Raw genomic sequence first — 24,221 nt, 5'->3', positions numbered from 1 at the left:
AACATTTTGTAAAGTATACTATAAACATTGTATAGCTTAAACATTATGTTTTTTTTTTCATGGTAACTCAACTCACATATTATTTTATGATGTATTTTAAGTCAATCACAAATGTAAGGTGAACGATAATAATTTGATGTATTAAGTAAGTGGTACTTTAATTTGGTACCTAACTCTTTATTTGTTTACATCACTTAATTACCATAATGATTATTTGCTGATGGAATTTGGAAAATTATGATTTATCAACCGTGAAACTACCATAGTTCGGCCGCTTAGAAAACTACCTGCGCGCTAATGCTAAACCAATGTTGGAGGAGGTCGCTTTCTAAGCGGCCGAACTAGATTGTCTCTAAGCAAGGCAACAGTTGACTTGCTACAGTATTGTATGTTTTATCTATGGTATTACTATAACCGAACGCAAGGAGTATGTTTTATCTATGCTGGAGTATGTTTTATCTATGCTATAACATAAGCTATTCACGTACCTATATCATTGCAAGAGATTCGACCCAGAAAGAACAGATCTCTGTGGACAATGCAAGACAGCTCTAATACAAAATAGATCTTAGCTCAAAAAGCTTTACCCTCCCTTTTGTCGAAAATGCAATGCAACAGGAATATCTCTGAGTTATTGGGACACACTGTATGTTTTTACAGAGTCCAGCAAATTAAAGAGCAAGGAGAAACATCTATAATAAGCTAAGGAAAGAAGATTGGATAACTTCACCATCTTTAAAAAGATCTGCCACGACTGGAAATTAAACAAAAAAATTCTTGTGCTAAATTTCCAAATCAATTGACAACTTCAAAGCCTATGTAAATCAATAATTGCCATGAGAAGTAACATACACTATGTACTAGAAAAATTATAAAATGTCAATCTATCTGATATACAAAAGTGACATTTAATAGTACAGTCGAGTACAGTAATTTTAGGGTTTTGGGTAAAAATAATTCCACCTAATATATGTTTAAATAACATTAGTTGTTATCTTGTCCCTAGGACTACTGCTGCATCGGCCGCCTTTAACTCATGCTGCAGGGAGGATTATTAAATGTGATTTTTATAAAAATGTTAATAGCTTAGTATAAAATAAATAAATTTGCAATGTTTTATTAAAAGATATCCATACACAAGCAAGCTATCCTCATTTAGAAAATCCGTTGGTTTATAGGGATGTATTAAATCAAAGAAATAAATGGACCTTGAATTTATTTCACACAGATTATAAGCGAAGCAACAATTTTCTTTTAGTTCTCCATGCTGGAAAAAACTGTGTTGCAAACATACTTTATAAATGTTTAATCGAATTGAAGGAAAGCGTTTTTCATTACAAGTAAATAAGTTAAAACCAACTGAGACACAGAAAACGTACTACTATAGTACGTTTTCTGTGACTGAGAGCAGAAAAGTAATATGTGTGATCCTTCACGACGCAATTAAGAAATATATTAAAAAATCAATTTTTTTACAATTTTAATAATAACCCTCTAAATGTTAATATGGTAATTCTAATTTAAGCACAAAGTTTTCCTCGACGATATGTTTCAGTTTCATAATATGCGAATGCGACTCATTGAGACACGCGGGTCACGGCCGCCTTTAACTCCGGGCCGTGGCCTTCGAAGTGTTAACGTCGCAAGTAGGGTTGTAACAGCTGTTTCGATTGGAAACCGCTATATTGGCATTTGTGTATTTACGAAAGCTTGGTTACTGGACTATGCAAATATTGACTCCGCTTTAAATATACAGATTTAGATTTTCAATTCATATTGTTTTGGTTTTCAATTCTGTATGTTTTATATTCAATATTTTAATAAATTATTTATGTTCACACATATAAATTGTAATCAATAAAGTGCAAATTAATGAGCTGATGTCATCTGTCCGCAATATTATCTTATGGGACGTCTGGCACTAAACAACCCTACTTGCGACGTTGCCAATTCTACTAGGCCGTGGCCGAGCACGGGTTCCCTAGTCGCTATAAATGAAAAAAATAGTAATATTAAAAAATCTGGATATTTACTCAAGGGAGGTACAGAAGAGCCTTCGATGACGTCAGCTGTCAGATCTCGTCTTGAAGGAACACCATTTACAGCAAAGATGCGGAGTACAGACATCGGCCTCGGTGGTGTAGTGGATAGCGTGTCGGGCTGATAATCAGAAGGTGCCGGGATCGAATCCCGCTGGCAGCACTAACTTTTCGTCAACATTTTTTTTTAATCAGCAAGTGTGGTTGGTTTGGTTAGGTTATGACAGTTTAATTTTATAATGAAAAAATTATAAAATTGAATTTTAGGTATTTTTATAATTTGATTTTATGAACAAAATTATTTTTTAGATTAGTATTCTTCATTAGATTTTTTCATTATCAGCACGTTTGGTTAGTTTGGCTAGGTTATGACAGTTTAATTTAATAATCAAAAAATTTTAAGATAAATTTTATAATTTTTCTTAATTTTATAATTAACTAGGCTTAATAGTCAAGTAGAAATTACACGCTGTGCTCTCTACTACAACGCTGTTAACGGAAGAATTTTGAACTAAACTATGATGTAATCGTTGCCTCATTTGTACCTCCCTTAAGTCAGACCCAAAAATCTGCGAAACGGCACACGAAAGATTTCTCAGGTGCCGTTTGACGTCACTAACTGCTGACGTCACTTTGAGGGAACACTAATACCGCAACGATACGGTTCTCAGCCATCGGCCTCGGTGGTGCAATGGATAGCGTTGCGGGCTGGTAATCCAAATGATCCGGGTTCGAACCCCGCCGGCTGCACTAACTTCTTATCAGCAATTTTTTCATATCAGCAAGTTTGGTTGGTTTGGTTAGGTTATGACAGTTTAATTTTATAATTAAAAAATTGAATTTTAGACAATTATAATTTTATTTTATGAACAAAACTATTTTTTAGATTAGTAAACCTTTATTAGATTTTCCATTATCAGCACGTTTGGTTAGTTTGGTTAGGTTATGACAGTTTAATTTAATAATAGAAAATTATAAAATTGTCTGTTTCTTCAGACGCAGCAGTTATTGACGTCAGCAGTTAGTGACGTCAAACGGCACCTGAGAAATCTTCCGTGTGCCCCACCGCAAAAATCTGTAAGCTACATGACTACATCTAAGCCTGCTCTAAAACAAGACAGAAAATGGAACCTAGTATCTTCTTCTATTCACGGCTGTCGTCACTGAGCTATTTATAATCTATATCCAATGGGCACAATTTGTTTTTCAGGATTAATTTTGCCAACGTGTCATTTAGAGGCTTCTGATTGACTATAACGAAGGTTTAGTAATTGAAAAATTATTTTTGTTCATAGAATAAAATTATAAATGCCTCAAATTCAATTTTATATATTTTTTATTATGAAATTAAACCGTCATAACCTAACCAAACCAACCAAACGTGCTGACAATGAAAAAATGTAATGAAGGTTTATTAATCAAAAAAAATAGTTCTGTTCGTAAAATAAAAATATAAATGCCTCAAATCCTATTTTATAATTTTTTTATTATAAAATTAAACTATCATAACCTAACCAAACTAACCAGACTTGCTAATAATGAAAAATCAAATGAAGAAAAAGACGAAAAAATATTTCTGTTCATAAAATAAAACTATAAATGGGTCAAATTCAATTTTTATAATGTTTTAATTATAAAATTAAACCGTCATAACCTAACCAAACCAACCAAACTTGTTGATAATGAAAAAATTCCAATAAAAAAATTAGTGATACGAATGGGATTCGAACCCGGGTCCTTCGGATCATTAGCCCAGCACCCTAACAATTACACCACCGAGGCCGTTGCCATCAACCGAATCGTCGCTGTAATGATGTTCCCTCAGCCAATCTGAACTTTTTGTATATTCTTTGTATGTAGCCATGTTGCATCATGCCTCCTATAAGTATTGGTATTTGCCGTTGGAATGAAATAAATAAATAAATCAGAAGCCTCAAAATAATACTGTAGGCAACACTAATCCTGAAATAAAAATTCAGCATCCAATGGCTGTCGTACTCGTATTCTTCTTCTTCGGCTTTTTATTAAATTATTAAATTCAATTCACTTCGCCTTCGCGTCCGCATTCACATTCGTATTGTGTGATTGAGGTTATGTCTATGTTATTGGGAGTTTGTTTTTGTTGGGCGAAGTTAATTGGTTAGGATAATTTTATTCTTGATTTGTGTTTTATATAAGCAACATGGGGAAAAGGAAATCCAAAAAGGTATTTTTAGTTTTAATATGGATATGACTCGCATGCCAAGGGATAACTTGTTACATTAATCTTAGTTTAGGCATACGAGGACTTTTAACGGCTGCACTTTACTTTAGGTCCTACACTCATTGGAATTAAAATATCGATTATACGATTGTTTCATTCGATATATCGTTGGTTAGTTAGGTTAGGTTGACCTTAACTAACTAACCAAACGATTTATCAAATTAAACAATCGATATGTCGATCGATATTTTCATTCAAATGAGTGTAGGACTTTAAGTAAAGTGCAGCGCCCTTTTAACTGTTTTGATTTATATTACTACTTTAAAACAATATTGAATCACTACATTAAGTAAAGTAAACACACACACACTGTAAAGTAAGTAAGTTAGCTGCACATAAGCCTAACTTTCTAGGTTTAGATCTGCAAGGCTGACACTCACAGTATTTAAGGCCTATTTAAGGTGTTTCTTTTATGCAATAAAAAATATGTTTGCGTGTGTTGTTTCATTCATCGCTTCAGTAAATAGCATTTACAATAGACTCCCTCTTATCCGGACTCCTCAGGACCGAGGCCAGCCCGGATAACGGTGTTTCCAGTTAAACGGACATCCCCAAAAAGCCTTTAAAACGGACCGTTCAAATGCATACTGTATACAGTATTTGACTTAAATTTAAGAGAGTACAGTAGAGTCCTGAAAAACTCGGCATAATGTGGACCGGAAGGGTGCCAAGTTTTTGGAATGTCTGGTTATTGGGAACTAGGGTTAAAAGTAAGAACAATACAATTTTTAATCCTTTTAGCTGCCTTATTTATTTATATTTATATTACAAGTCAGTATTAAGTCATCGATCAGATAGGCTATACAGTACAATAAATCCTTGGTACGAGTTGCGAATGATTTGACTTGAGCCCATGTTTAACTGGTAACTTACTAAAAAATCACTAATTTTCTGAGCCCGGTGATGGCCAAGTTATCCAGACTACTGGGTTATCGAGTGCCGAACTGAGTTTGCGGGACTCTACTGTATTGTATTTCTAAATACCTATACATCTAAAGACACGTGATCACTGGTCTCTAATCTTTCCCACAAGAACAGTGGTTCAGTAGGCCTACCGCCCACTTCCTGCTGATCTAGTCCGGTTTTAAACTGATGTCCTGAAATAAATTGTGCGGTTTAAGAGGTCTCATTTCCAACCTATGTGTTAAACCGATATCTGGTTAAAATGTGTCCGGAGAAGATAGAGTGTACTGTCGGGTCCTTAAGTTAGTACGGATGTCATTTGCGAATAAAGTCGTTAAACTCCAGTAGGCCTAGTATTTATATTTTTTATAGGCCTATTTTAAATTTTATTCCTTCCACGGCAATGCTAATTTACAATAGGACATACATTAATATAATCAATATTATAATTAGATAGGCCTACTTCTTGATAGTCCTACATAACTTATGAGACTGGTTTCAATAACAATGAATATACAAAACTTCTCTTGCAGAAGGCATTTATTCTATGTAACTTACATGCCTCCAAACTAATTTATGTCCGCTACTACCCTGACATGACTTTACTTTAATAATGTTCTAGAGTTTGATTCAAATAGGTTATTAGCTGTAAAAGCCTACTTCTACCACAGTTAATTCTACTTGTAAATGTCATCCGTCTTACCTGTTTTATTCAAACGTAATTAGGCTACACTTTTACAGCTATATCTTTATTACGTTACTAGCTGTACCCGCGGGCTTTACCTCGTTTAACTTCATAAGTATTCGCATGGCTCAATCACGTCCTGGTTGAAGTTCGTTCGCTACGCTCACTCACCTTTAGGTTGGAGCTCGTTAGCTGCGCTCACTTGCCTTCAGGTTAGCTCGTTCGCTACGCTAACTCGCCTCCGGGTTGAAGTTTGTTCACTACGCTCACTCACCTTTTGGTTGCAAATTAGCTGTTGTCATAAATTAAAAAAAAAAATAATAGTGCTGCACCCTTTTGGTAATCCTTGTAACTTTAAAGCTATTGCACATCATACAACAGAACCAACTTGTTTAATTGAAACAGCTGTTAAGATTCATTAATTCCATTTAAATTTGATTACTCATAAGGTTAGCATGGGAAACTCCAGAGCCACTGGGGCGGAGCCCGAAAGCCGATCAGAATAAAAACTACTTAGTTTTTCTATTTAATGCCCAAAGAATCGGTGTACCGAATTTCAGCCTCCTAGGTAAATGGGAAGTGGGAGAATTAGTGATGAGTGAGTGAGTGAGTCAGTCAGTGAGTCAGTGAGGGCTTTGCCTTTTATATATTTAGACTAGCTGTACCCGCAGGCTTTGCCCCGTTTTACTTCATAAGTGAGCTCGTTCGCATGGCTCAATCACGTCCTGGTTGAAGTTCGTTCGCTACGCTCACTCACCTTTTGGTTGCAAATTAGCTGTTGTCATAAATAAAAAAAAAAAAATAGTGCTGCACCCTGTTGGTAATCCTTGTAACTTTATTGCACATCATACAACAGAACCAACTTGTTTAATTGAAACAGCTGTTAAGATTCAATAATTCCATTTAAATATGAGTACTCATAAGGTTAACATGGGAAACTCCAGAGCCACTGTGGCGGAGCCCGAGAGTCCGATATCAGAATAAAAACAACTTAGTTTTCCTATTTAATGCCTAATAAAATCAGTGTACCAAATTTCAGCCTCCTAGGTAAATGGGAAGTGGGAGAATGAGTGATGAGTGAGTGAGTCAATCAGTCAGTGGGGGCTTTGCCTTATATATATATATAAGTTTTTTAGATAATGAATAAGTTACTGAAATTCATTTGCAGTGAAAAATAATGGTATAGGATAGGCCTATTTGGATTCAGGGGTAAAAAACTACCTATCAAATAAGGCACCGTATCAAAATTAAAATTTTGTGTGGAAGGATGCATACAAAATTAGTTAATTACCAATCCTACAGAAGACAGTTATAATTTTTATTCTATTCATAACTTGGCTGTCTACCTTGAAGTTAATCCCTCTTGATTTTCTTGATAATTTGGTTTAGGCCTAAATATGCCTACACACAAATTAATTGCTTGTATTTAAGTTAATTAGCCTGCCTAGTAGGCCTTTTTTGTGTGTGTTTTTATATCAATAGGATAATATTTTTTTCATCACTCCTTAACGAAAGTAACTATTTTCGATAACAGCTGATATCAATGAAAGTAGTCGTTTCTCAAGCTCTAATTTAGGGCGAGGGAAAATCGATCAGCTGATTTTCCCTCGCTCTAAATTTACTTTCCCTCGCTCTCAATTAGTTCTCCATTTATTCACTACGCGCGCCAGTGTTTTGTTACGGTTTAATTTAATGATTTTAATCAGCTGTATGTATTTTTAAAAGTTGTGTTATTCTTTTATTTTGATGTTTAAACCAAATTTATTGAGAAATATACGTAGGTTTCTTTTTAGAAGATTTTATTTTATTTTGATGTTCAATCAAATTAATTGAGAAATCAAATTGTTTTAATATACTGAGGTCTGCTATTCTGTGTTTGTGTATTTTTGCGTCGTGATGAAAAGTATCGTTCATAACTCGTACCGAAAGTTATTATCCGGCACTTGCTCCATTATTCCCGTCCTCGGCTTCGCCTCGTACGTGAAAATAGCTCTCACATACTCGGCTTCGCCTCGCACGTGAAATTGGGGTTCCCTGTGTTCGGCTTCGCCTCACACAAAAACTTGGGCGCGCGACGGAAAATGCCACTTTCGGTCCTAGTAATGAAATATACTATTACCTACGTCCGTTTTTTAAAGTAGCCATTTCAGTTCAGTTCTTAAAATTGAAAAGTTTCACTTAACAGCTGTTTACTTTCATATCAGCATAGTTTCATTTCATATCAGCATAGTTTTTCTCATATCAACACAGGTAACGGACCAATGAGGTTCAAGTGTTGAGAGAAAAGAATTAAAATTGTAATGCTTCGAACGTCAACTAATCAGCTGATCAGCTGATCAGTTGACCAATTTAATTGTTGATATGACTTGTTCCTGTTGATACTCGCGTATTCTTAACCCAAGTTTGTGGAAGTTAAAGGAAGGTAGATTAAACTGATTTAATAATGTCAGTTAGTGAAAGTGAAGTTGACGAGATAGAAATGAGAGAACAAACTGTTTATAATATTCTATAATATTCGATGCTGAGATCTAACTGTAAATTAACTGTTTCACTATAATCATTCGGTTGTAAAAAAAAAATGCAAAATTTTCCTAATTGTACCTGATGCAGTATTTATGGTAAGAATGCTGCTAGCAGAACACATTCCCGGAAAAGGTAACGTATTTTTTTAACGAAGTTTTACAAACACGTAATTACAGGAAATCTGCTGATTATACAATAAGTCGTTGCATCACTTTCCTTTCATTGGCACTGACAATAAACGAAAACATAACCTCTCTAAGAAGTAATGAGTAGTGATTTTTAGTAATTAAAAACCAGATTGTTAGTAATTAAAAAACTGTCGTAGGTAAAGTAGTGTACGCAACTCGCGTTAATAGTCTTTACGACACTCGTAGAAGTTTTTAAGGCACTCGCCGAGGCTCGTGCCTTAAATTTTCTACTCGTGTCGTAAAGACTAACTTAACGCAATCGTTGCGTAAACTACTTGTAATGAGAGTAAGAATGAATGAAAAAGAACTTTTATCACCTTTAGAAAGGATTTAATAACTTGAACAATACTACATTGAATTATAATGGATTTGTTTACAAACACAACAAAACAATAATAAAGAATTGAAGACACATGTTTTTTACTACATTCTTCCTCCCTAATGTTAATGAACGTAGTCATTTAAATAATTAGGAGGTCTTCTGCTTCTGAAACTTCTTCTCGGATATGTGTTATGGTTCTCTCCTCTAGAAGCTTCTTGTCTAGGTTGTAAATTCTCGGCAGTAGTATTCATTTCATCTTCTTGATTCTGTGCTGATGAAGGACTAGGAAAGTATTCAGGTTCAGGTTGAGAAGTGGGTAATAGAGTATTTTCTTCACTCTCAAAATCGGTTTGCTCTATGTCGGTTTGGTACTCACCAAACGGAGCAAGATGACGTGTAGACACGGTAGTTTCTCTTCCATCAGGCAACTTAACATGAGCATACTCGGCATTCCCGTGAAGAAGTTGGACCTCTTCAACAAGTGGCTCATACTTGGATGTACGATTGAATTTCTTCAAGTAGACAGGGCCGGAATTGAGAAGCCATGAAGGAGCTGAAACACCATTGTTCCCAGATCTACGTGGATGTAAGAACATACGCTCGTGAGGAGTTTGATTTGTGGCTGTGCAAAGTAATGATCTCACTGAGCTGAGGGCATCCTCTAGAACTGTCTCCCATTGGTTTATTTCTAAGTTAAGTGATTTCAATGCCAGTTCAATTGTTTTCCATAGAATGCCGTTATACCTTTCTACTTGCCCATTACCTGCTGGATTGTAGGCAGTGGTTCTACTAGTTGAGATTCCAAGTGAGTTCAAGTAGCTTTTTAAGTCTTGGCTCAGAAATGATGTTCCTCTGTCCGAATGTATGTAACTAGGAACCCCAAAAGTAGAAAATAATGTTCTTAGTTTTGACTTAAACTGTTGACGATGACATGTCTGAACACGGGAAAGCGAAAGGGAACCGTGAAAACTCGTCTACTATTACTAATAAGTAACGGTTTCGACTTGATGAAGGGCGGGCCTTTGAAATCGATATTCAGCCGTTCAAATGCAGAAGTGGCTTTAATCAAAATCCCTTTGTGTTTGAAGAATCTAGGCTTCACAGCAGCACACACATTGCAGGAGTTTGTTATTCTTCTGATTTCATCAATCGAGTAGGGCAAGTTCTTACTCCGAACCCAGTGGTACAAACGTGTCACACCTGGGTGACATAGATTCGCATGTAAATCAATCAACAGTTTTTCTTGATTTTGGATTGAAGAACATACTCTAGTCAGGGCATCTGCAGCCATATTATCTTTACCGGGTCTATATACAATATCATAATGAAAGCACGACAATTCCAGTTTCCACCTCATTATCTTTTCATTTTTCACTTTGCCATGACGGTTGTTATCGAACATAAAAGAAACCGACCTCTGGTCAGTAATCAGCTTGAAATGTTTACCAACCAAATAGTGACGCCATTTCCGTAATGCTTCCACAATAGCTTGTGCTTCTTTTTCGACAATTGAATGTCTTTGTTTTGCTGGAGAAAGTATCCTTGAGAAGAATGCAACTGGACGGTTCGATTGAGTCAAAGTAGCAGCAATGGTACTCTCAGATGCATCAGTTTCTACGATGAACTGTGCTTCAGGGTCAATGCAGCTTACTACAGATCCAATGATTTCACTTTTTATAGTTTCAAAAGACTGGAGCCCTGCTTTGGACAAAGGGAATGTAGTACGCGCAAGTGGAATCACTTTGGCAGCATAATCTGGTATAAGTGATGCATAATGTGAAAACATACCAAGGGTCCTCCTCAGTGATGCGATGTCTCTGGGCGGGGGTAAATTTTTCAAAGGATCTAGTCGACTGGGGTCAGGCTTGATAGTTTTGTTTGATATATGATAGCCCAACAAGTTGATCGATCGCAGTGAAAATGAAGACTTCTCATTATTAATAGGCCTAGTTAGGTTGTATTTGGATGCAGCTTCGATAAACTTTTTTAAGTTTATATCGTGTTGTTCTTGTGTTTTTCCACAGATTGTGACATCATCAAGATAGGCGTAAGTGTCTTGTAACTGTTCTGTTCGGATGACTTGGTCAATTACACGTTGGAATGCTGCCACCCCATTAGTGACCCCAAACGGGATACGCTTAAACTGGTAGAGTTGACCACAGGCCTCAAAAGCTGTGTAGTGCTTTTCTTCATTTCTTATCTTAACTTGGTGGTACGCACTTTTCAAGTCGATAGTACTGAAAAACTCATAATTTGCAACTTTGTTAACAATATCATCGATTCTAGGTAGTGGGTAAGCGTCCAGTAATGTAAAACGATTTATTGTTCTGGAGTAGTCAATGACCATTCTTTTTCTATGATTTTCAGTAGTAACTACTAATGCTTGAGCCCTCCATGGAGACATACTAGGCTCTATAACATCGTCTTTTAGCAATTTACTTACTTCGTTTTCAATAAACTTTAAATCATCGGTGCTATGACGATGATACTTGATTGCGATTGGCTTACATTCCGGTTTTAAATTAGAAAACAAAGATACCGGTTCTACAGTTGAGGCTGCCACGCTACATACGGTTAGTTGTGACTTGTTGCCACCAAAGACTACTTGTACTGTACTGTACTCTTTGTTAACCCACCGGGCGAAGCTGCTAGGTCAATAGAGTTCATCACTTCTTTAGATTTATCCAATTGCTTGGTTTGTAATTTTCCTGCCCTGCAGACCTTAGCAAAATGCCCCTGTTTACCACAGTTATGACAAATTGTATTTTTAGCTGGACATTTGACCCTAGGATGTCTTAGATTACCGCAAAAGAAACATTTTTCTGTCACAGCAGCTAGAGAACACTTTTCTAAACTGCTTGGAGTTGCATCAACATTCTGATTGCTCGCTTGAGTATCTTGGGACGAAGTTGCATTTACTATAGATTGGAAAGATTGAAAAGCTAATGATTGCTCATGTGCAAGTTCTAGGGATCTGGCTTGACTATATGCCTGATCTAGTGTCAACGAAACATTTTCTAGTAATCGCTGGCGAATTGCAGAAGATTTTATTCCTGCAATAAATGTGTCACGGATATAATCATCCCTATTCTTTTCAGCTGTCACAGCTTTAAACTGATAGTCTTTACTTAGTAATTTTAAAGCCTGGAGATATTGGTCAATAGTCTCCTCAGGTTGCTGCTGACGTGCAGCCTAATTTATTAAAAACCTTTCTAAAGGTGATAAAAGTTCTTTTTCATTCATTCTTACTCTCATTACAATTTTAATAACTTGAACAATACTACATTGAATTATAATGGATTTGTTTACAAACACAACAAAACAATAATAAAGAATTGAAGACACATGTTTTTTACTACACTACTATTAACTTTTACTGTAAGGAAACTGTCCAATCCGTGGTCTTAATTTAATTTGACTTAAAACTTTCTAATGGTGACCTTCTTGTTAGAAAGTAGCCTATGTAGCTCAAGCAATAATAATTTGTAAGTAGGCTTTGAACTCAATCGACAAAATGACATTTTGGTAAATCGATCTTACTTGAGACTCAACAGTGGCGTTCAAGGGTGGTGATCAGGGTTGTCACCTTACAACCCCAAAGACAAATGATACATATTGATTAAATTATTGCCTAAGTTTTATTACAGGATTTAGAAAAAATACAAATGAAAAATAAATAAAATTTAAATGTTTTTAAATAGGTACTGTTGTTTTAACATATACCGTTAAGCGTGTAAAGGTTAAGAAAAGCATTAACTTAACTAAAACTTAACAATTTTAAATTTAAATTAGCAAAAGGAAGCAGCAATATACAGTATCTGCAAGCCACAAGTGAGACAAGTGTTGCGCGCATGCCTATGCCATTGGACACACACACAGTTGGGGGTCCGAGACAATGCTGTTGATGGGTGGGGGAGGGGTGTCGGGGCGATGACCAGAGAGGCACTGTTAAGATGTTTCAAAAGTGAAAAGTGAATCAATTACGTAGCCTATGTGTATTTGTTTGAATCTTGCTGAACATGTCGGTCAAAAGAAAATGCCAGGATTTAATAGATATCAAACATGTTCTAAACCAGGAAATTAGATGACTGTTCTCCTCCTGTACCTGCAAATGAACCTGTTAATTCTGTTCAACTGCCTTTAGTAAGTTCATGAACCTCAGAAGAGACAGCCTCAATTGGGCTGATTTTTGTAGTAATTTTGAACGTTCCTACACCTTTGGAATGTCTGAAAACACGAGTTTGGAGTTCTAGCTTTCAAAATTTTGCGGGGGTACCCCCATACTCTTTAATCATTGAATCGTTGATTATCAACAACTATTGAGTCCTAGGTGTGGTTTTCAGTTCCAGATTTTAAACTTGCAATAAGTTGTACCGGTAGCCCAATTTCAACACTTTCATTCTATAAAATGATAAATTTTTTATTCTTATTTACCTTTATTGACAAAAACAAGATGAAAATTAACGGGTAGGCCTGCCTACATCTTCTACCCAGGCTTAAAAATCCATTGGCTAACAAAGACCAAATATAATTTAGAATCATTAAATAACATAATTTTTAAACCTGACGTTACTTTACTTGCTACTTTTTATTTAGTAAATGGTGTAAAGTAGATAAGAAATATATTTTGTTTATAGGGAAAGACGGTGAAGAATAATCCCAACAGAGGTGAGGCTGAGCCAGAAGAAGTTACCAGAGCTCCTCATTCATTTGTAATACACAGAGGTTCTGTTGGAAAGACAATTGTTGACTTCACTAAAGACTTCAGGAAAGTGATGGAGCCGTTTACTGCATCTTCTCTTAAGGCAAGTGTGTAATGAATAATCCACCCTTAATGCCAATACTCAAACCTTTATTCTTGTGTCTAGGTATACAGTAGAACTCCAACAATCCAAATTCTTATTACCCTGATTATTGTTGACCATCATTTACCGTCTGAATTAAGGCTGCTTAAAAGAATTAAAATTAAAAAGATAGCCTACTGTACTAGTTCTATAGCTTACCGTATTAAAAAAAAAGCTATTTGAACCATTCCTAAAATAACAACAAATGTTTTATTTAACTTAACACACTACATAGGTAACGTGTTAAAGTGTTGCCCTAGAATTTGGCAAATAGGCTAGGCCTAGGCCTACATTTAAATTCTAAAGTTCGAAAATATGTTCTATCTTTAAGATAGGCCCCGTATCCTAAAGATAGAACATATTTTCATACTGTAGTATCTAGTATTTTATACTAACTGCACTTTGATTTAGAACATTGCAATTTTCTGAATTGTTTTTTAATCCTTTGAGTTTTCTATTGTTAGCTAATTAGTAAATACCGGTAACTAAGCTGAATACAATAGACAATAGACAATAGACAATTAATCTTTATTTACACATTCATTAAGAATAGTAGTAGCGTCAATTTACAATTTTACACATCCATTTTTTTTTTAAATAAGGAGGTTAACCAAAGTGTGATAAGCTGATAAGTAAAAAATTTTATAATCAAAGCTCTCCACCTGCCTAAAAATTTAATTTTTAAAATTGTAGCATTGGTTTTGTATAAACATGTTATTTTGGGAAAATTTACAGGTTAGAAAGAAAAATGTACTGAAAGACTTTGCTGCAGTGGCTGGCCTACTTCATGTCTCTCATCTTGTAATGTTCACAAGCACAGAGTTAGGAAGTTATGTTCGGTTTGGCCGATTCCCACGAGGTCCTACGCTGACATTCCGCATGTTGAAGTACTCGTTGGCTCGAGATGTATTGGCCCAAATAAGAAAACAGTATGCATGTGACAAGGCCTTCAGAAATTTCCCATTGGTTGTTCTGAATAACTTCTCTGGCGAAGGAGCTCACATGAAACTGATGGCTACAATGTTTCAGAACATGTTTCCTACAATAAATCTAACTAAGGTGAGTAGATGAGTTATTTGTTAAACCTTTTATAGTTTGAGTGGGTAGCGTATTGGGTTGACAATCTAGACATTGCTGGCTTCCCCTTCCAATAAACCAACACTAACTTGCTAGCTCATGTGACTTGTACAGTAAAAGTACTTCACTGTCTTTAGACAATTGTACAGACCTGTAATCATTGTAATGAGCAGATAAGTTGATTAAATGTGACATAAACAAATAGGCTGGTCAAACATTTTCAGTAAAATATAGAACATAACTTAATGGACGATTTCATTCCAATGTAAAAAAAACCTTTTTCCCCTGTTGGTCTGAAAAAAAAAAACGCAATGCAATCCTTTCCAATGCAATTTGTAACGGTTCCTGAAATACAGTTTGATTTCGTAAAACAACATTCAATGAACTCTATATAAGTGAAGCAGTGACGTAGCCAGGATTACAAAATAGGGGGGGTCGACTGACCGGGGGATCAACGTAAAAGGGGGGGCCCGGGAAAAATTTTAAAAATATAGGCCCTAAAACGGTATTTTTTAGCTCTCTTAGCATTGAAACTAATCAACCCCAACGTCAAAACAGTGTGATAATATAATTTTACATATAATTAAAAAAAAAAATGTTATTTAAGACCTGTTTGCTGTTGCTGGCTACGTCACTGAGTGAAGGGGACATTCTTAAAGAACCAATTAAACTAATACCTATATGTCCTAGGATGAGTGAAATGTATAAATGAGTTCAGTCCGAAAGCTATTTTATCTTCTTAACATTAATTTGAAGAAATTATTAACACAGCATAGGTACAATGTAGAATGTTGCTTTTCTTTTAACAGTTAAATTAACTTACAGGTGAATCTGGACACAATCCGCCGGTGTGTTCTCTTTAATTACAACCATGAGGACAAAACTATAGAGTTCCGTCACTATGTGATCAGAGTGACACCCGTAGGTCTAACTAAGGGGGTCAAGAAAGTTGTCCAAAGCAAGGTGCCCAACCTAGGCAAATACAACGATGTGTCAGAGTTTATTTTAAGGTTAGTAAAATGTAAAATTACCCATAGATAAAACTAGATAATTGCCTATGGAATTTCAATAAAATTAGATATAGTATAGTATGTAAATAAAAATATGGTGGATAAAAATAGAAAGTCTTGTACATGGGCTATACAAAAAGTTGATAACAATTATGAAATAGTCGTGTGCTTACAGATCGCAAACTTTCAAGTACAAGATTCAAGTTGAAAAGTTTGCTGGAATTCCTTACTGTTTAGAAAAATAGAAAAAAACAATGTCTAATATTGTTTTTGCTGTCCAAATACTTAAAACCTATAGAAAAAGTGTTTGGAAACAATGTAGGTAATAATTAATGATCCACCCCTAAATAGTACAGTACATTCAGTTTAAAAATGGCCGAACTTAAGTGGACTGCCAAAATTTGGTTTCCTCATGAAAATGCCTGACCACTCTTGGCAAATTGCACACAATATTTCTTTCATTGATTGAAATGGGAGATTGAAGGGTGGATAGTTGAGACAAAATCTCCCATTTGGATGATTGAAGTAAACCATGTTTGCGATTTGATGTTTGAGGTCAGGGATTGTTGTGAAAAAACAGAATTTTGAATGACAACTGCTGTTTGGCTATTTTGAAACTGACACACCATTTGTAGACAAAGATTTTATTTATTACATTATCTCCGTACACTTCACACCATTGACGATAAATTTCCATAGGTTTCAAGTACCGGTACGTATGGCCAACAAAGCTGTTACCAAAAATTACCTACAGCCTCACAACTAACGCCTGTGGCTCTTGTTCTCCTTTGAGATTTTCAATTGTAACACCCTTTTTGAACTTTAATTTTACCATAACTGGCAAAACAATGACAGTTCTGCTGGAGTGGCTGGACTGTTATTGTGTAGGCAAAAGCGTATGCACAAGAAAGTGTGCAATCAGTGGACACCATTTGACATCAGGTTAACGTTTCTTACTTTCTGAACAACCCTTGTAGGCTAGTACCAGATCGACTACACCGACAAATTATTATCTGGTTATTATTATTTTATGAGTTTAAAAAATAAAACAAATACTGCATATCTTTATAGTATAAAAATTGTAGCCTAATGTTAAAGAAAAAGAGGGATCTTCTACTGTATATCGTAAGTTGGTTCTATAAACTTTGGTAAGATTCGAGTGTAAGTATATACTTAAATCATGGTCTCTTGCTTTTGCAGACTAATCACTAAACTTATAATAATATCAATGAAATATGCAGATTTTGGCATTATTAAACTGAAAACTATTTGCGTCTATGAATACCAATAAACAAAAGAGGCAACAATTTTTAAGGAGACAATACCTATGAGCAAATTGCAGGCCTACAATCTGGTTTTTGTTCTCTTAACTATTAACTGAAATCGTTTGATGTTTGTGACAGAGGAGATGTGTCGGAGAGTGAGGCGGAAGATGACGGAGACAGTCATGTGACTCTGCCTCAGAAGATCTCGGCCAGAGGTAACGTACAGGACGGCCAGTCGGCCATCAGGCTCAGTGAGATCGGCCCACGCATGACACTGCAGGTAACTACAGGAACATCTCATCCTTTAGTAGTAAAATAACACACAATATAGTAAAGAAACAAGTCAACAGTCAGTTCAGTTTGCAGGTTAAGTGTAAGAGAGGGCCATGTGGCCCTAACTTTGCCTGACTAAATAAATCATTTTTCATTTCATTTTCAGTTCCAAAAAATTTCTATTCTCGATACTGATAGTGATACTTGAAAAATTGATGCTTTATACCACTATTCCCTTTGCATTTAATTAATCTAAAAAATTCCACTGGTGTAAACCCAATAGCATAGATAAAACATCTCCCTTAGTAGATTTCTGAAACAGCTGAAAACTATTTTATTGTTGGTTTTGAACGGTGTACTGCAGAGGTTATGTTTTGTTTACAATTTGTTTCTTGTTATTTCAGTCATTTAAAACTTCGTTTAACCAAATACGATCTAATCATAAGCAATAACTCATCCCCTAGATATATAACCAAACAGTAAAGCACAAATTAAGAAATCAACTCTTAAATAATAGAAACAAAATTTTGTCGACACTAGCGCCCAGTGTCACCATACATGAACTAGACATGAAAAACGAGCTTCAAAATTTATAATGGGATGAGAAGTCTACTTGTGTTGGTTAGTCTATGACAATAGTTAAAAAACAATTCAAAAGTTGGAGCAGATACAATCTTACTAATATTATAAATCTGAAAGTTTGTGAGTTTGTGTGTGTGTTGCTCAATCACGCATAAACTACTGGACGCATTGGGCTGAAATGTGGCATGATGATAGCTCACATTCCCGATTAACATTAAGGCATATATTCTTATCTCAAAAATCCTTTCGGGCTCCGCCCCAGTGGCTCTGTAGTTCCCCATGTTAACCTTATGAGTATTCATATTTCACCCTCCGAGTGTCCCTTGTTTTGGCCTTAATGTCTGCCTATTTTTAGCTCATTTGCAAGGTTTTATTAAAACGGATCTGAGAAGCTTAAAAACAATGTTAATTATACTGTTCTATATACCATTTTGTTTGGAAAATCATGGGCTTCAATATTATATATAAAACATAGGGAACATTTGTAAAAAAAAATTTTTAGGTAAAATAAAAAATATTTTGGAAAATTAAAAAAAAAAATAAGTTCACGCTCAATGAAATTGTATAAATTATAGGCCTATAAATATTTGAAAATAGCCACTTTGTTCTAAATTTTATGAGGATTACAAATATATAATCATATAATGAGGTAAGTTATCAAATAAATAAGTTATGAGTGAAAAACAGATTTCAGTACATTGCGTTTAGCTAAGAATGCATAGCCTAACCATAGCTAGGAATCTGGCTGATAATTTACATCAATATCACTACCTACTTCTTCAGGATCATCAACCAGCCCTTCAAAATCACTTAAATCTTCTTATAATGCACCACGTATATCACTACTTTTGATTTTTAACACTAAAACAATGATAAACGTAATAAAACACATCAGTCATCAGTCCGAGGATAACCAAGCTGCTTACAAATACGCACGTCAGCTGTCTGCTACAATTACGATCGGCTCAGAGAACATACAGCGCTGAGACAGACCTCTGGAGAAAGCTTAAATTTTAAGGAAAAGAACGATACCTAACTCGATCCAGTTCAATCCGATTCAGTCAGTCATAGAGCCTTTGCCGTAAACAGTGTTTGTGAGTCCCTGCAGCGACGCATGACACTCGGAGTGTTAAAGGGAATTAAAGAATTTAGTCAGCTGTTTCAACTTGGGATGTAATAGCATTGAAAAGTTATAAGGTTTCCCAACAGGGTGCAGCACTATTATTATTTTGTGTTTTCATATATGACTACAGCTAATTTGAACTAAATAGCAACAAAAAGCTGTGATATACAATTAGAACTGTCAAAGTAGGATTGTTTACAGTTAGGTTTGAGTTTTTAATTTAATGAATAATTTGTGATATTGTATGAATATTTGATAATTTTATTTTTTCTATTGTTTAGGTGCAGTGGTAGAACATTATGGCAATAGTAGATGTGTTATACTATATCATACCGTAAATTTATGAACTTTGAGTATAACTGCAATAAGCATTTTATACTTATATGCCAACCCTGTACGAAGGATGGGTGCTCTGCTAGTCAATAATAAAGGGATGAAAAATATTTATATCATTTTTTCTGTTTGGATAAAGTGTCATATGAATGCACAGTTGAATATTAGTTTGTGAAAGAAATCCATTAAAATAAATTTGTATTTTGTTAGTAACACTGCCAATTTGGGTATTTATAATAGTTTCTTAAATTCTTTTTTCATTATATTCTAAGGAAAAGTTATGTGACTCATCTAGGATAATTTTCTGGGAAAGGGTACAATTTGTTAACTCAGGTCAGTCACCTAAGTTGAGAGACTTATGTAATGACACTACAAAAGGTTCATACAATATAACACTCGTGTTTCATCACAGTAAGTTTGATAGTTTTATTTTAACTAGCCTCTAGGATTATTAAAAAAAATAGGATCACTATTGCAAGATGATTTGATTTTGTATTGTTTTCCCAACAGTTAATCAAAGTAGAAGGAGGCTTGTGTGAAGGAGAGGTAATCTATCATGACATCATAAAGAAAACTCCTGAAGAAATTGCCATCATCAACAAACGGAGAGAAGAGAAAAAGTAAGCCCAAATAGTAATTTAATTTAGTTGAGTAAATGGCAATGCTATGAAAGTTAAAATTATTGTTGAAAAACCTAATAAGCATTATTAATGCAATTATTGTAGGGTTGAATTGATTCATCTCAAAATTTAGTTGCTCTTTGTTTCAAGTAGGTTTCCTACTACTTCATTTTGACCAGGCCTCCATTCAATCAAGAACGCTAGAAGTTACAGTATTCAACAATCATAAGAACTCTGGTTTTCAATTGGTGAATCAGTATAGAAAATGTATTATTAATTTGTAAGTAAGTGATTAATCAATTTTTTCATTCAAACTCTTAAATTATCTTTCAATATCCATCCAATCAATAAGACTATTGATACTTTTTTGTCTTGAAATAATTTAGCTTTGTAATTTTCACTAGACGGTTGAAAGAACAGCGCAAGAAGCAACAAGAATTGAATAAACAAGAAAAAGATAAGAAGAAAGATGAGCTTAAGAAAAAATCTTTGGAAGGGATTGAGAGGAAGAAAAAGGAATATTTGTCTGAAAATGAAAAATTGATGGTGAAGTCTGTGGAAGAGGGTAACATAGGGGAAGACGATGAGGAAAGTGACTCTGAGTGGTACCGTAAGGAAGTAGGGGAGAATCCTGATAAAGGTAATTATGTTGTAACTTGTGTTATTTACTTTACAAACTGTGTTTAAACAAACCCTGCGTTATACAAACACAAAATACCGTACCTTGTTATTTTATTTTAGGTTTGTAAAATAATGAGATAGGTAGCAGCTAGTTTACTGTAGAAGAAGTACAAAGGCCATAGAATACATAAAAGACACATATTTATATGTGTCTTCTTATGTATGTTCCATGGCCTACCTGTACTCTTCTACGAATTATTTTACTTATAATTACGAATTTAAACCTGAGCGAAATGTCTTTCTTTGAAAAAAAATGTTTGTAATGTTTGCTAAAAAGTGGGACACAGGTTTTGCAACTTTCTTTTACTTTAATGTAAACTATAATAAATAAAAAACATTATTTTACTGCCATCCTCAAAAGATTTTTACCTGTTCTAGATCTATTCTCTCAAAGGAAAACAGTTGGGATGAAGCGGAAGTTTATTCCACGGGATCTACACAAAAATAAAAGATTTAAAAGTGATTCTTCAAATAAGGATCACAAGGATCAAAAAGGTCATAAGGATCAAAAAGGTCATAAGGATGAAAAAAGACATCAAGGTCGTGGGGGTGCCAAGCTTCATGGGAGGAAAGAAGGCAGTAAGAACATGCAGTCAAAGCATAATTTTGGAAAGAAAACAAATCCAAAAGGAAGGAAGCGAGTCATGGGTAGTAAAGTCCACAAAGGCCAGAGGCATCGGTAATGGTTTTTTGTGTTAACATTTTCTGACTTTTCTATGTAAATATATTGTTTTTAAATAGAAAGTTCCTTTTTTTTCCTTATCTACCCTTGAAGTGATTTTGACATTTTAAATTCAGCAGTAAAGTCAGTGGTATAGTAAGGCGGGAACGTCTTTCTCATTTTTGACTTCCTAGGTCTTGCCTTACAGTTTCACCTCTTCCAAAAGTGTCCTTTTCCTTTGCCTCACCCTACACCATTCCCTTCTTTTTGTCTGCATCTTTATGGTTTCTTGGTCTGTCACACTCATTTATAATTGTGTTTGGCCATCTAATTTTTACGATCCATAAAGGAGCTCAAGTCACAATACAATATTTATGGAGGAAAAATTGAGAGATAACTAAAATGTAATAAATGTATGTAATTGTATATGATTGTAAAATGTACATGATACCTATCACAAATAGCAATTTAAAAAGTAAGCTTTTGACTTGACTGAATAAAAGTAAGTCAGCTACTTGACTGAATGAACTGACAAAGTTTCCCTTATAAGATATTTAGCGTATGAAGTAAAGCTACGACGGTCACAATCACTAAAGAGAGGTCTCCTGTTCTGAGGACGACCGGGTTGGAAAACTGGGTGGAACTGACATTTCGGCTTTGTTGCAAATAGTCATATTCAGAGCTGGTGGCAGTTATAACTCGGTTAGTGAGAACTCGGAGATCTGTTTTCAAGAATAAACATCCTGGAAGGCCAAAGTCTGTACTTTACAGAGGGACACATCACATTCACAGGAGTAGAAAAATCTTTTCTCCAAAGTCTAAAAACGATCAGAAAGAAAACATAGTTGCCTTTGCCAGATTAGTTTGCATGTGGGGCTACATTACCTAAAACAAGTCCATGCAAGAAAACCTCAAACCATTCTTGATCTGAAGAACAGCATCATCCATAAAATCTCTGCAACTAGGTACCAATGTCAATAAACGAAAAAATTGGACACTTGTGTGGACATCAGTCAGTGGAGGTTATTTGAAAGAAATTTTTTTCATAGCTGAAATCCACATACAAATTGTGTGTAATTTAGCTGTAATATCAGGGCATAAAATAACATGTTAACTGGGCGACACAAGTGTCGCCCAGTGTTTAGGTTTTGTCGCCCAGTGACTATGGGTGGTGCCGGCGTATTTTTTTTATGATTCACATTTTAAATGTATCGGAATTTAAAAAATAACATTATGTAAATATTTTAGAGTATTGGGCTATGATTTTGGCCCAAGATGTTGTGAAGGGAGCCTTGGCTTGTTACAACCTTCTAGAATACGTAATTAAGTGAGATTATATGGACTATTTACAAGCAAATATAATCGACAAATTCATTAAAAGATACGTAGCAATGTGTGATTTTCACTTTAACTTAAGACTTAACTTAACCGGACCCCCCTTTTTGATAGGGGGTATTCCATGCCCCTCTCAGACCCCCCGGTACTGTCGCCCAGTGGAAATCCCTTAAAATATGCTCTGTAGTAATATTGTTGTTTATCTGACTGCTACACTTTTTTTACATCTGCTATTTATGCACCACTCTTTACATGATGGATTAGAGACTGATAACATTAGAAAAATAAGTAAAACAACACCTTAGAGGTTATTATGTAAGTATACAGGGTGATCAACTCAAAGAGGCCACTATTGGGATATGGGAAACGGTAAGAATTAGAGAAAACTTTAAATGGGGGACATTCTTTTATTTTTTGTGGAAATTAAAAATATGAATTTAGTTTTTTTGAAATTCAGTCGCCATTTTCCAATATGGCGGCCAACTTTGAAATTTCTTATGGAATGTTATTAACTTTATATAATTTCTTAAGGGGGTATGTAATATGGTAATAGCTACTAGCTACTTTCCATTAAGAACATCCTTAAATAATATCCATCCATATTATTCATATTATTCAAACTTCCCTTCAGTTTGCTAGTGTCAATAGTAGCATGCTGTGATGAGTAACATAATAATTATTCTATTTTCAGTGGCTTCAATTTTTAGCACAGTTACTAAGCGCAGTAATGCATTGCGAATTGCATACAACACATGTGAAGGCGCTATTTAAAACTACAAACCTGTAAATCGGTTGAAGTTATTAGATCAATCATTTGTGCCAAGTGACTTTTATTACCGAATCAAATGACCACTTCGTAAACCTACCTGAAATTATTCATCTGTTTGTAAAAAAAGACTGAAATAACTATACATTTATCTTGTCTGCAGGCTTACTGCGACCATCCGTATATAACTACAGTTAGTAGTTAGTAGGTACTCCTGACCTAGACCTAGTAGTAGTTAGTAGTTATATATAGACATTGACTATATTATACAGGGTGTCAAAAACCACCCGTACACCCCATTAAAAACTAGGGAAATCTTTCCTTACAAACAGCAAATAATACGGAACTAAATACATTGGGCACGGTCTACCAAACGGTGATAATTTCAAATCCAAAATCAAACCGCAAGTGGCTTTTTCAGACCGGAAGTCAACTTTATCAAATGTAAACTACCAATTTTGATCACAGAATCGGATTCTACGTTAAAAAATACATAACTTTTGTCTATAACATGTTTTGAAAAAACTTGTTTTCTACCTTTAATCCCCTATTAAAGTCATTTATAGGTCATTCATCTGCCAAACTTACTTGAAAAAATAATAGAGAAAAACAAATAACAAAGATCACATAAAGGCATATGATGAATAGAATCAGCTGTTAATTGTAAACACTATAGTAATAGAGGAACAGCTGTTATACGCATTGCTTAGTTTCATTTTATTTTGTAA

At 34.9% G+C, this 24,221-nt stretch overlaps 1 protein-coding gene across 1 annotated transcript; it reads left to right on the top strand.

Annotated features, from left to right (window-relative positions):
- Positions 1-4,110: 4,110 nt before the first annotated feature.
- LOC128989978 (protein Peter pan-like) lies at positions 4,111-21,475 on the top strand. The gene is made up of 8 exons (XM_054412160.1): positions 4,111-4,245; positions 13,561-13,728; positions 14,503-14,826; positions 15,670-15,854; positions 17,258-17,399; positions 19,941-20,050; positions 20,455-20,690; positions 21,110-21,475. The coding sequence occupies exons 1-8, from the start codon at positions 4,222-4,224 to the stop codon at positions 21,412-21,414; spliced, it is 1,494 nt and encodes a 497-aa protein (XP_054268135.1). The 5' UTR covers positions 4,111-4,221; the 3' UTR covers positions 21,415-21,475.
- The last annotated feature ends 2,746 nt before the right edge of the window (positions 21,476-24,221 follow it).

This window comes from Macrosteles quadrilineatus, unplaced genomic scaffold, assembly GCF_028750875.1.
Source record: "Macrosteles quadrilineatus isolate MER2022 unplaced genomic scaffold, UCM_ALF_1.0 Scaffold_3__2_contigs__length_128488019, whole genome shotgun sequence".
Taxonomy (NCBI): Eukaryota; Metazoa; Arthropoda; class Insecta; order Hemiptera; family Cicadellidae; genus Macrosteles; species Macrosteles quadrilineatus.
The sequence above is the reverse complement of the archived record's forward strand: the minus strand, read 5'-3'. Positions and strand labels throughout refer to the sequence as shown.